General features: G+C 45.0%; 1 protein-coding gene across 2 annotated transcripts in view; it reads right to left on the minus strand.

Moving 5' to 3' along the window:
• LOC139545901 (palmitoyltransferase ZDHHC8B-like) overlaps positions 1-18,004 on the minus strand; it is a 123,239-nt gene that overhangs the window by 15,386 nt on the left and 89,849 nt on the right. Inside the window, exons 2-8 of one of the 2 annotated variants that reach the window (XM_071354110.1) lie at positions 11,277-11,398; positions 5,232-5,389; positions 4,277-4,449; positions 3,839-3,941; positions 3,544-3,635; positions 2,428-2,521; positions 2,012-2,129 (exon numbers count right to left, since the gene is read on the minus strand). In XM_071354110.1, the coding sequence (XP_071210211.1) occupies positions 2,012-2,129; positions 2,428-2,521; positions 3,544-3,635; positions 3,839-3,941; positions 4,277-4,449; positions 5,232-5,389; positions 11,277-11,398 (860 nt within the window). Of the gene's footprint in view, positions 1-2,011; positions 2,130-2,385; positions 2,522-3,543; positions 3,636-3,838; positions 3,942-4,276; positions 4,450-5,231; positions 5,390-11,276; positions 11,399-18,004 lie in introns of both variants that reach the window. The other variant, XM_071354109.1, reaches the window with a different exon arrangement.

The raw sequence follows: 18,004 nt of genomic DNA on the forward strand, positions 1-18,004 counted from the left end.
GACAACATAACCAACAAATACGGGTCATAACTCCTGCAGCTCTGTCGCACGCTGGGTATGTACATAGTCAATGGTAGGCTTCGAGGGGACTCCTATGGTAGGTACACCTATAGCTCATCTCTTGGCAGTAGTACTGTAGACTACTTTATCACTGACCTCAACCCAGAGTCTCTCAGAGCGTTCAGTCAGCCCACTGACACCCCTGTCAGACCACAGCAAAATCACAGTCTACTTGAACAGAGCAATACTCAATCATGAGGCATCAAAGCCAAAGGAACTGAGTAATATTAAGAAATGCTGTAGATGGAAGGAATGTAGTTTGGAAACCTACCAAAAAACAATTAGGTAACAACAAATTCAATCCCTTTTAGACAACTTCCTGGATAAAACGTTCCACTGTAATAGTGAAGGTGTAAACTTGGCAGTAGAAAATCTTAACAGTATATTTGACCTCTCAGCTTCCCTATCAAATCTCAAATAGAAAACCGAAGAAAATTAACAACAATGACAAAATCTAAGAAAGAAATTGAGAAACCTGTCCAACCAAAAGCATAGAGACCCGGAAAACCTGAGTCGACGCCTTCACTATGGTGAATAACTAAAACAATACAGAAATACACTACGGAAAAAGAAGGAACAGCACGTCAGAAATCAGCTCAATGTAATTGAAGAATCCATAGACTAACCACTTCTGAGAAAATTGGAAAACACTAAACAAACAACAACACAAATAATTATCTATCCAAAATGGAGATGTATGGGTAAACCACTTCTCCAATCTTTTTGGCTCTATAACAAAGAACAAACAGCAAAAACATTATCAAATACAAATCTTAGAATCAACTATTAAAGACTACCAGAACCCACTGGATTCTCCAATTACCTTGAATGAGCTACAGGACAAAATAAAAACCCTCCAACCCAAAAAGGCCTGTGGTGTTGATGGTATCCTCAATGAAATGATCAAATATACAGACAACAAATACTAAAACTCTTTAACATCATCCTTAGCTCTGGCATCTTCGCCAATATTTGGAAGCAAGGACTGATCACCCCAATCCACAAAAGTGGAGACAAATTTGACACCAATAACTACCGTAGGATATGCATCAACAGCAACCTTGGGAAAATCCTCTGCATTATCATTAACAACAGACTTGTACATTTCCTAAGTGAAAACTATGGACTGAGCAAATGTCAAATTGGCTTTTCACCAAATTATCGTATGACAGACCACGTATTCACAAACTAGAATTCTATTTGGCCCTAAACAGAGAGTATACAGTGGCAGAATACCTGACCACTGTGACTGACCCAAACTTAAGGAAAGCTTTGACTATGTACAGACTCAGTGAGCATAGCCTTGCTATTGAGAAAGGCCGCCGTAGGCAGACCTGGCTCTCAAGAGAAGACAGGCTATGCGCACACTGCCCACAAAATGAGGTGGAAACTGAGCTGCACTTCCTAACCTCCTGCCCAATGTATGACCATATTAGAGACACATATTTCCCTCAGACTACACAGATCCACGAAATATTCGAAAACAAACCCGATTTTGATAAACTCCCATATCTACTGGGTGAAATACCACAGTGTGCCATCACAGTAGCAAGATGTGTGAGCTGTTGCCACAAGAAAATGTCAACCAGTGAAGAACAAACACCATTGTAAATATAACCCATATTTATGCTTATTATTTTCCCTTTTGTACTTTAACCATTTGTACATCGTTACAACAGAGTATATATACATAATATGACATTTGTAATGTCTTTATTCTTTTGGAAATTCTGTGAGTGTAATGTTTACTGTTCATTTTTATTGTTTATTTCACTTTTTTATACGACCTACCTCACCTGCTTTGGCAATGTTAACATATGTTTCCCATGCCAATAAAGCCCATTGAATTGAATTGAGAGCGAGAGAAGAGAGAAGAGAGGAGAGAGAGAGAGGAGAGAGGAGAGAGAGAGAGGAGGATCGCAATGACTTTGCATAGATTGCCCATTATTACCTTCGCTTGACGTCAGCTGGCTCTTCAGCTGGTTGTAGCGGTCTGCTTTGGGAGGTAGCGGAGGCTGGGTGTCTAGGCCTTTGTCATCCACGGCCAGGCCATCCAGACTGATCTTGGACTGGACAGGGGAGATGACGAGGGGTTAAAAGTTGTCTTAAAAGGAACAGCAGGTGGAGGAACAGAACCAGGGATAGGCCAAGGGATATGACTGGGGGACAGGGTTAGGTGAAGGGACTGGCTGGGAATAGTACAGCTGAAGAGCACTAGAAAGATGGCTAGGTGAAATATAGATAACAGGACTGGGAATAAAACCAGGAATAGGACATGGAACTAGAAATATGACTGTTGTATCTACTGAATGTACCAAAGCTTACTTTAGACTGGAGGATACTGGTGTGGAACCCGTTGTTGCTGACCTTGATGCTGATCTGTCTGTCAGAGAGGTCTGGTCTGATGAAGGGGGGCTGGATGGAGAAAGGGGGCTTCTTCCTGGGGTCCACACCATTGTACCTGTATAGAGGAGAGGAGAGACAACTCATCGTATGAGAGTTAGCCTGAGTCCCAGATCTGTTTGTACTGTCTTGCCAACTCCTGTGTTATTGTCAGGTGACAATGACATAGGATTTGGCAAGACTGCACAAACAGATCTAGGACTCAGGCTATATGGGAGTATGGGGCGAATTCAATGGTGGATGATGACTATAATAAAAACGTTTCAGTCCCCACCTGGGTATTGTCTATCTGTGGCTATGTATACTGTTAATTTTAGCAGTGTAATATCTCCCAAAAGGTCTCTTTAAATCAGGCTCTGGGGTCTGGCTGCTGAATGTGTGTTTGTGCTGTGCTTGATTTCCCCTTAACTGTAGTGTGATTCAGTTCTCCCAGCCATCTGCCTTCCTCTGGGGGTATAGGTGGCTTTCTCCAGGCAGAGAAAACCACACACACACACACACACACACACACACACACACACACACACACACACACACACACACACACACACACACACACACACACACACACACACACACACACACACACACACACACACACACACACACACCTCTCTTTGGAATTTGCTGCAGTTCTATCTCAGCAGTCTACTTAGAATGACTACAGCAGAACAGGCACCATGGCAACCCCCTTGGTCTTGGTTACCGCTGAGCTTTTTAAAAAACATTTTATATTTTTCTCCCCAATTTCATGATTACGATCTTGTCTCATTGCTGCAACTCCCCAACAGGCTCGGGAGAGGTGAAGGTCGAGTCATGCGTCCTCATGCTCGCTTAACCCGGAAGCCAGAGGAAACACCGTTCAACTGACGACCGAAGTCAGACTGCAGGCACCCGGCCCGCTACAAGGAGTCGCTAGAGCGTGATGAGCCAAGTAAAGCACCCCCGGTCAAACCATCCTGTAACCCGGACGACGCTGGGCCGATTGTGACCGCTGACTTTTTATTGCCCGTCTATCCGGCTCCCACCACACACCACCCACACCCCCTGACCTACAGTAGGAAACCATGTCCTCCTTACCTGGGCGCCAGGGGAGCACACAGGACATACTTGATGTTGCCACAGCAACCCCGCGTGAAGGGATTTACTCCACCACGGAACTTGCCCGTCACCTGAGGAACAGAAGGCTTTGTTAGAATGGGTGAAGACGCAAGGACTGAACACACACACAGCTAGAACTAGCTAGCAGCTTTGATTTGGCAAGTGAAGCTGCAATGCTGATATTGTGTCCTGTGTGATACATGATAGAATGTACTGTATGTTTGTGAGTGTGTGTGTGTCTGGTTAAGCCGCTCTTAGCTGGGCCCCTTCTCACCTGTTCGTTAGTGGTACGACCTCTGGCGACAAGGACCATATGGAAGCCTGTCAGGCCCATGACTGGTATGAAGAAGAGCCCTGCTATACACATCAACACTAGACTTGATATACATAGTAAAGGAGAGCGCTAACGTTGTTAGGAGCCATTTTAGCAGCTGCAAGCCAACCTCCACTGCCACCAACGACTGTATGGCTGCCACGGAGCCATTCAGACAACTATTTTATTTTCTCTGTACAACAATCAAACATTATCACAATCCACCCGCAAGGATGTGATTGTCAACCCATAGAAAATGAGGGGGGTCCATTCTGGTGGTCCATTTTAATGATCAGACACACTTTTCCCCAGGGCCTTCAGAACAGAACACAAAAGGCCCTAGTTTTGATACAATAGAAGGTGAAATGAGATCCGGCTGGCGTCAGTGTGGAAGGATACGTGACGGTGGTGTACAACGTGCCCAGCTGCTCCATGTGGTGCAGCACGAACAGCAGGCCGAAGGAGAACACGCCCACCATGTGGATGCTTAGCGACAGCAGGAACAGGAAGAAGTAACGGTAGTTCCTACGCCCGATACAGTTGTTCACCCAGGGGCAGTGGTGGTCAAAGTCCTGAGGAGAGAGTGAGAGATGGGTGTTTAGGATGGTGGAGAGATACAGTTGTTCACCCCAGGGCAGTGCTGGTCAAAGTCCTGGGAAGGGACAGAGAGAGGTGGATGGGTGTTAGGAGATGGTCATAGGGTAGAGTGGAGATTAACAGGATCATACTACATGATAAAAGCTCTTCAGTGTATTCACACACTCCACAGAGATGTTTCAATCAATTCCATCATCTCTGATTGCATAACTCAGATTTCTAGAGTTTTTAGAAACATCTACTGTACTTTAGCTGACTTTGTTTTTGATTGTGGTTGAGGGTCTACTGAAGAACACAGAACCAGTGTAAGTAGTTTGACTGAAATATAGGAGGCTGCCTCACAACCTTCAGTTCAAAGTCAGATTTCAACTCTTTCATGGAGAGATAGACTGTATATGAAAGAGCGGTAGGCACAGCCGCATCAGTAGGCTACTGGGAGAGCAACACAGCTGGAGAGTGGGGCTTCAAATGGGAAAAACAAAGTTATGAAACCAATCTTCTGTTTTACTGAATGTTGCTTGGATGTGGTGTAAAACATGATTGCAATCCACATAATTGTTCACAGTATATGGACAGGTCTTATCTGTGAACACATACCATCAGTCAACTGTAGAGGTCACATATAGAAACAAGTCTAACACCACATTGAAATGTCAACGGCTGACAAATGAGCTAGAGTGTGGTGTCTGTCGGTCTGTGTCTGTCTGTGTCAGTGTCAGTGTGTCAGTCTGTGTGTGTCAGTCTGTGTCAGTCTTACCTCCACACAGTTGTCACACACACTGCAGTGAGAGCAGCGGGGCGGTCTGTAGAAGTGACAGGTGGCACACCATTTCATCCGGACCTGAATTCCTTTAATCTCTACATTCTTGTAGAGAGGTGCCCGGAAATCATCGTCCTTGTCCTCATCCTCATCCGCTGTCACAAGGGGAGAGATCACGTTAGCAGGCAAGTACACACACACACACACACACACACACACACACACACACACACACACACACACACACACACACACACACACACACACACACACACACACACACACACACACACACACACACACACACACACACACACACACACACACACACACACACACACACACACACAATCTGATTTATGATTGCATTTGACAGGGGCAACAGGAGGTAGACTTAAATTAAGCTAACTCCCATGGTTAGCTGTCTGTACAAATTTACATTTTATAAACAATATGCATTTTGTAGCCCACATCTTTGGCATCAAATCTAAATTAAATGCATGTCACATACACAGTTTACAGCAGGTATAAAAGGTGCTAGCTCCCTCAACAATGCAGAACATTAATCAATAATAACAATGAAAAGAGTCAAGTAAAAAATAACAAGTAGAAGAAGTGATAGAATAGGTAGTATGCATCGTAATAATGGACTGGATTTACAAATATAAAGTGGGCAGTGGAATCAATAGTATATCATGTGTGTGTGTGTGTGTGTGTGTGTGTGTGTGTGTGTGTATGTGTGTGTGTGTGTGTGTGTGTGTGTGTATACATACATACACACACACACACACACACACGATATACTATAACTATCTACTTCCGGCGCCGAAAAGAGATGGCCGCCTCGCTTCGCGTTCCTTGGAAAATATGCAGTATTTTGTTTTTTTATGTGTTATTTCTTACATCGGTACCCCAGGTAATCTTAGGTTTCATTACATACAGTCGGGAGGAACTACTGAATATACGATTAACGTCAACTCATCATCGTTCCTACCAGGAATATGACTTTCCCGAAACGGATCCAGTGTTTTGCCTTCCACCCAATACAATGGATCTGATCCCAGCCGGCGACCCTGTGCGACGCCGTAAAAGGGGCAAACGAGGCGGTCTCGTGGTCAGGCTTCGGAGACGGGCACATCGCGCTCCACTCCCTAGCATACTACTCGCCAATGTCCAGTCTCTTGACAATAAGGTTGATGAAATCCGAGCACGGGTAGCATTCCAGAGAGACATCAGGGATTGCAACGTGCTCTGCTTCACGGAAACATGGCTAACTCAAGTGACGCTAACGGAGTCGGTGCAGCCAGCTGGTTTCTTCATGCATCGCGCCGACAGAAACAAACATCTTTCTGGTAAGAAGAGGGGCGGGGGGGTATGCCTTATGATTAACGAGACGTGGTGATCATCATCATAACAACACACAGGAACTCAAGTCATTCTGTTCACCTGATCTAGAACTCCTCACAATCAAATGTCGACCGCATTATCTACCAAGGGAATTCTCTTCAATCATAATCACAGCCGTATATATTCCCCCCCAAGCAGACACATCGATGGCCCTGAACGAACTTTATCTGACTCTTTGTAAACTGGAAACCACACACCCTGAGGCTGCATTCATCGTAGCTGGGGATTTTAACAAGGCTAATCTAAAAACAAAACTCCCTAAATTCTATCAGCATATCGATTGTGCTACCAGGGCTGGAAAAACCCTAGATCATTGTTATACTAATTTCCGCGACGCATATAAGGCCCTCCCCCGCCCCCCTTTCGGAAAAGCTGACCACGACTCCATTTTGTTGATTCCAGCCTACAAACAGAAACTAAAACAACAAGCTCCCGCGCTCAGGTCTGTTCAACGCTGGTCCGACCAATCTGAATCCACGCTTCAAGACTGCTTCGATCACGCGGATTGGAATATGTTCCGCATTGCGTCCAACAACAATATTGACGAATATGCTGATTCGGTGAGCGAGTTCATTAGGAAGTGCATTGACGATGTCGTACCCACAGCAACGATTAAAACATTCCCAAACCAGAAACCGTGGATTGACGGCAGCATTCGCGTGAAACTGAAAGCGCGAACCACTGCTTTTAACCAGGGCAAGGTGACCGGAAGCATGACCGAATACAAACAGTGTAGCTATTCTCTCCGCAAGGCAATCAAACAGGCTAAGTCCCAGTACAGAGACAAAATCGAGTCGCAATTCAACAGCTCAGACACAAGAGGTATGTGGCAGGGTCTACAGTCAATCACGGATTACAAAAAGAAAACCAGCCCCGTCGCGGACCAGGATGTCTTGCTCCCAGACAGGCTAAACAACTTTTTTGCCCGCTTTGAGGACAATACAGTGCCACTGACACGGCCCCCTACCAAAACCTGCGGGCTCTCCTTCACTGCAGCCGAGGTGAGTAAAACATTTAAACGTGTTAACCCTCGCAAGGCTGCAGGCCCAGACGGCATTCCCAGCCGCGTCCTCAGAGCATGCGCAGACCAGCTGGCTGGTGTGTTTACGGACATATTCAATCAATCCTTATCCCAGTCTGCTGTTCCCACATGCTTCAAGAGGGCCACCATTGTTCCTGTTCCCAAGAAAGCTAAGGTAACTGAGCTAAACGACTACCGCCCCGTAGCACTCACTTCCGTCATCATGAAGTGCTTTGAGAGACTAGTCAAGGACCATATCACCTCCACCCTACCGGACACCCTAGACCCACTCCAATTTGCTTACCGACCCAATAGGTCCACAGACGACGCAATCGCAACCACACTGCACACTGCCCTAACCCATCTGGACAAGAGGAATACCCATGTGAGAATGCTGTTCATCGATTACAGCTCAGCATTTAACACCATAGTACCCTCCAAACTCGTCATCAAGCTCGAGACCCTGGGTCTCGACCCCGCCCTGTGCAACTGGGTCCTGGACTTCCTGACGGGCCGCCCCCAGGTGGTGAGGGTAGGTAACAACATCTCCACCCCGCTGATCCTCAACACTGGGGCCCCACAAGGGTGCGTTCTGAGCCCTCTCCTGTACTCCCTGTTCACCCACGACTGCGTGGCCATGCACGCATCCAACTCAATCATCAAGTTTGCGGATGACACTACAGTGGTAGGCTTGATTACCAACAACGACGAGACGGCCCACAGGGAGGAGGTGAGGGCCCTCGGAGTGTGGTGTCAGGAAAATAACCTCACACTCAACGTCAACAAAACAAAGGAGATGATTGTGGACTTCAGGAAACAGCAGAGGGAGCACCCCCCTATCCACATCGACGGGTCAGTAGTGGAGAAGGTGGAAAGTTTTAAGTTCCTCGGTGTACACATCACGGACAAACTGAATTGGTCCACCCACACAGACAGCGTTGTGAAGAAGGCGCAGCAGCGCCTCTTCAACCTCAGGAGGCTGAAGAAATTCGGCTTGTCACCAAAAGCACTCACAAACTTCTACAGATGCACAATCGAGAGCATCCTGTCGGGCTGTATCACCGCCTGGTACGGCAACTGCTCCGCCCACAACCGTAAGGCTCTCCAGAGGGTAGTGAGGTCTGCAGAACGCATCACCGGGGGCAAACTACCTGCCCTCCAGGACACCTACACCACCCGATGTCACAGGAAGGCCATAAAGATCATCAAGGACAACAACCACCCAAGCCACTGCCTGTTCACCCCGCTATCATCCAGAAGGCGAGGTCAGTACAGGTGCATCAAAGCAGGGACCGAGAGACTGAAAAACAGCTTCTATCTCAAGGCCATCAGACTGTTAAACAGCCACCACTAACATTTAGCGGCCGCTGCCAACATACTGACTCAACTCCAGCCACTTTAAAAATGGGAATTGATGGAAATTATGTAAAAATGTACCACTAGCCACTTTAAACAATGCCACTTAATATAATGTTTACATACCCTACATTACCCATCTCATATGTATATACTGTACTCTATATCATCTACTGCATCTTGCCATCTTTATGTAATACATGTACCACTAGCCACTTTAAACTATGCCACTTTATGTTTACATACCCTACAGTACTCATCTCATATGTATATACCGTACTCTATACCATCTACTGCATCTTGCCATGCCGTTCTGTACCACCACTCATTCATATATCTTTATGTACATATTCTTTATCCCTTTACACTTGTGTGTGTGTATAAGGTAGTAGTTGTGGAATTGTTAGGTTAGATTACTTGTTGGTTATTACTGCATTGTCGGAACTAGAAGCACAAGCATTTCGCTACACTCGCATTAACATCTGCTAACCATGTGTATGTGACTAATAAAATTTGATTTGATTTGATTTGATTTGACATACATACATACACACACACAGAAGTAAGTTTGAGTGTAAGGGTTGGTTAGATGTGTTTAACCATTACACAGTAATGGTTAAAGCCCAGAGGGCCTGCATTTGGATGGATGACAAAAAAAAATATCACATCAACTGCACACCCTACTCATTGGACTGCCACTCTCTTTCTGAACGGGTACATTTCCAGAGTTTTTGTAGATCTTTGCACAATGGGCCACTTGACAATATTTCTATGTAAAGTGTATTGCTCTGGAGCAAGATAGGAAATAAAATGTGATGTCTTCCGGTTCATCAAAAAGCCCATTCAACCTGAAGGATGATCGTCATGGGATTCGTACACTTGGAACAACCACACACACACACACACACACACACAATCCTACTGAGAGACTTCACAATTGTTATGAGTTTTCAGACTCTTCAAATAGATTTAAAAGGTAACCAACTGGGATACTGAATGTAAACATCTCCCCTGCAGTCTGCTCTTTAAAAACAATCCTCAGCAGACAAATTGATGAGAGGCTTTATCATCCAATAGACAATATACGCCTTTACATTTCAAGGCTTTACATTACAGAACAATAGAAGCCTTTACATTTGAACCTGGTAGTCACATTCACTGTACATACAGTACCAGTAAAAGTATGGACACACCTACTCATTCAAGGGTTTTTCTTTATTTTTACTATTTTCTACATTGTAGAACAACAATTGTTTAACACTTTTTTGGTTACTACATGATTCCATATGTGTTATTTCATAGTTTATGTCTTCACTATTATTCTACAATGTAGAAAATAGTAAAAATAAAGAAAAACCCTGGAATGAGTAGGTGTGTCCATACTTTTGACTGGTACTGTACGTCATACACAGATTTACACCAATTGAAGAGAAAGGAATAAACTGTCAGATACAGCCTAGCTCTCTACAGCAGCGATGACAGCTCATGAGGATTGTATTGACAGGGTAGGATCTACGAAATATACCCCTGAGGCCATACCACTCTTAGAAGCAGGGATTTAACTGCAGTTTGTTTCTCCCCACACAGATACAGTCTGTGGAGGCAGGAGCAGTAGGATTATCCATGTGGCCACAGGCATCTCAATATAGTGGGCATGTGTTTCCCTCTATAACACTCTCTCTCTATAAAACTACAGCAACGTAAAACTATAAAACTACTGCAGCTCTCCACTCCATCTCTACAACAACCACAGTAAGGAGAGACCACTTCAGGAAGATACATGAACCTGGCTGTGTCATATGTGCTGTAACGATTATTACCTGTTTATGGGGGGACAAGTAGTTCTTAAAGTCCGGAGCTTATTATGTTACAAGCATGTTACAACCATAAGGTGTAAATGGGCCACATTCAACGATCATTACTAAACATCCCCCAGGAGTGGATGACACACACACAGTGTTTCCCTTTCTTTACCGTTACTAACAGCTGACTAACATCAAGTACTGCCAGTATTTTTTCTAAGGCAGCAGCAGTGGGACTCGTAACCTCAACCAGGGCTTGGTAGCCTGGTCACAGGCCTGTAAGTCATGCATAGCATGGTGCAGAGAGGCCCAGTTATTAGCTAAAACAGGAGTTGTGGGCTAATGGGTACTGAAAAGACCCAGACAGAGAGAGAGAGTGAGAGACAGACAGACATAAAGAGAGAGAGAGACCCATTCATCTCATACAGACACTTTCAGTAGTAAAAGGGAACTGACCTTTTGGGAAGACTCCAGGGTCCATGAAGGTAGCCATGCTGAAGTTGGCCAGCACAAATAGGAAGACGACGCCATTGTAGAGAGGCACGGCGGGGGAGATCGTGTTGGTCAGCCAGGGGCACCTGGAGAGAAGAGAGGACAGCAGTTAGGAAACTCCATTCATAGTTCATTCATACATAGTGATATCTGAAGATTCAGAGATAGAAGGCACACAATGAATGACACACAATTGCACAATTGGATGCGCACATATGCACCTACATAAATTCAGCAAAAAAAGAAACGTCCTCTCACTGTCAACTGCGTTTATTGTCAGCAAACATAACAAGTGAAGGGATGGAGGGGAGATGCAAATAGGTTACTGCTGCACCCCCCTCCTCCTCCATACCCACAATCATCACCTCTACCACACACACCACCTCACACACACACACACATAAACACAGTCATCAGCGGAAACAAGATTTTCAGTATCTTTAATCCTGCGCAAATGGGAAAACTATGCAAAAAGGAGGACACGGTGTAAACCTGGAATTGCTTCTTCGCCTCTTGAGATTCAGAAATATTAACAATGGCATCATCAGCCATACATGGAAGAGACCAGATCTTCTCTCAGCCTCAGATATAAAAGTCAATGAGAGATGATGACACATGAGGAAAGGGCTATACCTGGGTGCAGGGCTGAGCTATATTACAATGTCTAACATTTCCTGGAATTAGAGAGGGAGTTGCAGACAGACCGGGCATGGAGACCGACAGACAGCTCGCATAGGCAGTGTGTTACCACTGTGGATAGTACACACTATCTCACTAAATCCTGGTTGAAAGATTCCTGGCATCAGGAGGGAATACGCACAAAATCTGTGAATACACCTACTGGGAGTTCTGGAAAACCTAGTCCAGGAGTTAAACAGAATCACTAAGACATTTTGTGTGTCAAGCTTGATCTTATCCACAGGCTTATTTATCATCACATAATTTGAATTGGATCCGTAGGTAGAAATGTCAAGACATTGTATGAGCCCAAAAAAGGTCTCTATGCCTCATCGCCCCTGCAGGGTCTCCTTCTAGAGACCCACAATGCAGGGTGGTTAAGTGTACATACATACAAGACAAGACAAGACAAGACAAGACAGACAGAGACAGACAGAGACAGACAGAGACAGACAGAGACAGACAGAGACAGACAGAGACAGACAGAGACAGACAGAGCTTTCTGTTGGTCTAAATGAGGGAGCGGTGTTAGTGTACACAACATGAATAAATTAAATGTCTCATGGGGAAGAGGCAGCGGTTTCGAGGAACCACCCTTCTTTGATCATGCCCGCTCAATCAGTGTTACTGCTTTACACACACACACAGTGCAAACAGACTATATGCACACACACGCACGCACACACAGAGCACCGATTTCCTGGCATCTGTTAATGGAGGTGATCCTCTCTCCATTTTGCCTCTTCCTTCCCCCTCTGCTCTGTTCAATTATTCACAGTGGAGTGTGTACTGTAGGTAGGAGAATGGGATGCTGTGCTAGCAGGCCTGGGGGAGCATGGTGACTAAGTGATCCCCAGAACCCAGCCTCTGCTCTAGAGGAGGGCCAGTCAACCAGCCTCTGCTCTGGAGGAGGGCCAGTCAACCAGCCTCTGCTCTGGAGGAGGGCCAGTCAACCAGCCTCTGCTCTGGAGGAGGGCCAGTCAACCAGCCTCTGCTCTGGAGGAGGGCCAGTCAACCAGCCTCTGCTCTGGAGGAGGGCCAGTCAACCAGCCTCTGCTCTGGAGGAGGGCCAGTCAACCAGTAACAGGGACCAGAAACACCACCTGTATCAGTGCCCATGTGGGTAGTCTGTTGCCACAGCTTCTGTGAGTATGGCAAATCAAAGCTATATCATGTGGGTAATACCAAGAAGGTAGTGAAGGGAGAGAAAATCCTATAGGAGTACAGTCCACTGCGCGAATCTGCACTGCTTTCACCTAATAATCCCACTTGCCAAGTAGAAAAACAGCCAGTATTATACCTACCTACCTACCTACCTACCTACCTACCTACCTACAGTTGAAGTCGGAAGTTTACATACACCTTAGCCAAATACATTTAAACTGAGTTTTTCACAATTCCTGACATTTAATCCTAGAAAAATTCCCTGTTTTAGGTCAGTTAGGATCACCACTTTATTTTAAGAATGTGAAATGTCAGAATAATAGAAGAGAGAATGATTTATTTCAGCTTTTATTTCTTTCATCACATTCCCAGTGGGTCAGAAGTTTACATCCACTTAATTAGTATTTGGTAGCATCGCCTTTAAATTGTTTAACTTGGGTCAAACATTTTGGGTAGCCTTCCACAAGCTTCCCACAATAAGTTGGGTGAATTTTGGCCCATTCCTCCTGACAGAGCTGGTGTAACGGTGTCAGGTTTGCAGGCCTCCTTGCTCGCACGCGCTTTTTCAGTTCTGCCCACAAATTTTCTATGGGATTGAGGTCAGAGCTTTGTGATGGCCACTCCAATGCCTTAACTTCGTTGTCCTTTTTGCCACAACTTTGGAAGTATGCTTGGGGTCATTGTCCATTTGGATACCCATTTGTGACCAAGCTTTAACTTCCTGACTGATGTCTTGAGATGTTGCTTCAATATATCCACATAATTTTCCTTCCTCATGAGGCCATCTATTTTGTGAAGTGCACCAGTCCCACCTGCAGCAAAACACCCCCACAACATGATGCTGCCAACCCTGTGCTTCACGGTTGGGATGGTGTTCTTCGGCTTGCAAGCCTCCCCCTTTTTCCTCCAAACATAACAATGGTCATTATGGCCAAACAGTTATATTTTTGTTTCATCAGACCAGAGGACATTTCTCCAAAAAGTACGATCTTTGTCCCCATGTGCGGTTGCAAACCGTAGTCTGGCTTTTTTATGGAGGTTTTGGAGCAGTGGCTTCTTCCTTGCTGAACAGCCTTTCAGGTTATGTCAATATAGGACTCGTTTTACTGTGGATATAGATACTTTTGTACCTGTTTCCTCCAGCATCTTCACAAGGTCCTTTGCTGTTGTTCTGGGATTGATTTGCACTTTTCGCACCAAAGTACATTCATCTCTATGAGACAGAACGCTTCTCCTTCCTGAGCGGTATGACGGCTGCGTGGTCCCATGGTGTTTATACTTGCATACTATTGTTTGCACAGATGAACGTGGTACCTTCAGGCGTTTGGAAATTGCTCCCAAGGATGACCCAGACTTGTGGAGGTCTACAATTTTTTTCTGAGGTCTTGGCTGATTTCTTTTGATTTTCCCACGATGTCAAGCAAAGAGGCCTTGAAATACATCCACGGGTACACCTCCAATTGACTCAGGCTAATTGACATTATTTATCAGAAGCTTCTAAAGCCATGACATCATTTTCTGGAATTTTCCAAGCTGTTCAAAGGCACAGTCAACTAGTGTATTTAAACTTCTGACCCACTGGAATTGTTATACAGTGAAATAGAAGTGAAATAATTTGTCTGTAAACAATTGTTGGAAAAATTACTTGTGTCATGCATAAAGTAGATGTCCTAACCGACTTGCCAAAACTATAGTTTGTTAACAAGAAATTTGTGGAGTGGTTGAAAAACGAGTTTTAATGACTACAACCTAAGTGGATGTAAACTTCCGACTTCAACTGTACATACATACATACATAAATTCAGCAAAAAAGACACGTCCTCTCACTGTCAACTGCGTTTATTTTCAGCAAACTTAACGTGTAAATATTTGTATGAACATAACAAGATTCAACAACTGAGACATAAACTGAACAAGTTCCACAGACATGTGACTAACAGAAATGGAATGATGTGTCCCTGAACAAAGGGAGGGCCAAAATCAAAAGTAACAGTCAGTATCCGGTGTGGCCACCAGCTGCATTAAGTACTGCAGTGCATCTCCTCCGCATGGACTGCACCAGATTTGCCAGTTCTTGCTGTGAGATGTTACCCCACTCTTCCACCAAGGCACCTGCAAGTTCCCGGTCATTTATGGGGGGAATGGCCCTAGCCCTAGCCCTCCAATCCAACAGGTCCCAGACGTGCTCTATGGAATTGAGATCCGGGCTCATCGCTGGCCATGGCAGAACACTGACATTCCTGTCTTGCAGGAAATCACGCACAGAACAAGCAGTATGGCTGGTGGCATTGTCATGCTGGAGGGTCATGTCAGGATGAGCCTGCAGGAAAGGTAGCACATGAGGGAGGAGGATGTCTTCCCTGTAACGCACAGCATTGAGATTGCCTGTGTAAAGCTTATTCCTTCGGCGATAAACGCGAATCCGACCATCACCCCTGGTGAGACAAAACCGCGACTCGTCAGTGAAGAGCACTTTTTGCTAGTCCTGTCTGGTCCAGCGATGGTGGGTTTGTGCCCATAGGCGACGTTGTTGCCGGTGATGTCTGGTGAGGACCTGCCTTATACAACAGGCCTACAAGCCCTCAGTCCAGCCTCTCTCAGCCTATTGCGGACAGTCTGAGCACTGATGGAGGGATTGTGCGTTCCTGGTGTAACTCGGGTAGTTGTTGTTGCCATCCTGTACCAGTCCCGCAGGTGTGATGTTTGGATGTACCGATCCTGTGCAGATGTTGTTACACGTGGTCTGCCACTGCGAAGATTATCAGCTGTCCGTCCTGTCTCCCTGTAGCGCTGACTTCGGCGTCGCACAGTACGGACATTGCAATTTATTGCCCTGGCCACATCTGCTGTCCTCATGCCTCCTTGCAGCATGCCTAAGGCACGTTCACGCAGATGAGCAGGGACCCTGGGCATATTTATTTTGGAGTTTTTCAGAGTCAGTAGAAAGGCCTCTTTAGTGTCCTAAGTTTTCATAACTGTGACCGTAATTGCCTACCGTCTGTAAGCTGTTAGTGACTTAACGAGCGTTCCACAGGTGCATGTTCATTAATTGTTTATGGTTCATTGAACAAGCATGGGAAACAGTGTTTAAACCCTTTACAATGAAGATCTGTGAAGTTATTTGGATTTTTAAGAATTATATTTTAAAGACAGGGTCCTGAAAAAGGGACGTTTCTTTTTTTGCTGAATTTAGAAACACACACACACAAAGCGCATTCGGAAAATATTCAAACCCCTTGACTTTTTCCACATTTCATTACAGCCTTATTCTAAAATGGATTGAATAAAAAAAAATCCTCAATCTACACACAATACCCCATAATGACGAAGTGAAAACAGGTTTTTAGAAATTTTAGCACATTTATTACAAATAAAAAACAGAAATACCTTATTTACATAAGTATTCAGACCTTTTGCTTTGAGACTCGAAATTGAGCTCAGGTGCATCCTGTTTCCATTGATCATCCTTGAGATGTTTCTACAACTTGATTGGAGTCCGCCTGTGCTAAATTCAATTGATTGGACATGACTAGGAAAGGCACACACCTGTCTATATAAGGTCCCACAGTTGACAGTGCATGTCAGAGCAAAAATCAAGCCACGAGGTTGAAGGAATTGTTCCTTAGAGCTCCGAGACAGGATTGTGTTGAGACACAGATCTGGGGAAAGGTACCAAAAAATGTCTGCAGTATTGAAGGTCCCTAAGAACAAAGTGGCCTCCATCATTCTTAAATGGAAGAAGTTTGGAACCATCAAGACTCTTCCTAGAGCTGGCCGCACGGCCAAACTGGGCAATCGGGGGAGAAGGGCCTTGGTCAGGGAGGTGGCCAAGAACCCGATGGTCACTCTGACAGAGCTCTACAGTTCCTCTGTGGAGATGGGAGAACCTTCCAGAAGGACAACCATCTCTGCAGCGCTCCACCAATCAGGCCTTTATGGTAGAATGGCCAGACAGAAGCCACTCCTCAGTAAAAGGCACATGACAGCCCGCTTGGCACCTAAATGACTCTCAGACCATGAGAAACAAGATTCTCTGGTCTGATGAAACCAAGATTGAACTCTTTGTCCTAAATGCAAAGTGTCATGTCTGGAGGAAACCAGGCTCCATCCCTACGGTGAAGCATGGTGGTGGAGCATCATGCTGTGGGGATGTTTTTCAGCGGCAGGGACTAGGAGACTAGTTAGGATCGAGGGAAAGATGAATGAAGCAAAGTACAGAGAGATCATTGATGAAAACCTGAGCTGGGCCGGATCGGACTTCAACCCGATCGGACCAGATCGGACTTCAACCCCATCGAACATCTCTGGGGAGACCTGAAAATAGCTGTGCAACGAAGCTCACCATCCAACCTGACAGAGCTTGAGAGGATCTGCAGAGAATAAGAATTTGTAGAACTGACTTGCCTAGTTAAATAAAGGCTAAATAAAGATAAGAATGGGAGAAACTCCCAAAATACAGGTGTGCCAAGCTTGTAGCGTCATACCGAAGACTCAAGGCTGTAATCCCTGCCAAAGGTGCTTCAAAAAAGTAGAGTAAAGGGTCTGAATACTTTTGTAAAAGTGATATTTAAAAATATAGTAAATTTTTTGCCAAAAAATCTATAAACCTGTTTTTGCTTTGTCATTATGGAGTATTGTGTGTAGATTAAATAGTGAAAACAAATATTTCATCCATTTTAGAATAAGGCTGTAACGTAACAAAATGTTGAAAAAAATCAAGCGGTCTGAATACTTTCCGAATGCACTGTACATACATAGCCAGGGGCTTTAACTCACTGTCCATGGTGTTGGTGTGTTTGATGCTAGGGCTGTGGCGGTCATGAAATTTTGTCAGCCGGTTATTGTCATGC

The sequence above is a fragment of the Salvelinus alpinus genome, chromosome 19 (assembly GCF_045679555.1).
Source record: "Salvelinus alpinus chromosome 19, SLU_Salpinus.1, whole genome shotgun sequence".
NCBI lineage: Eukaryota > Metazoa > Chordata > Actinopteri > Salmoniformes > Salmonidae > Salvelinus > Salvelinus alpinus.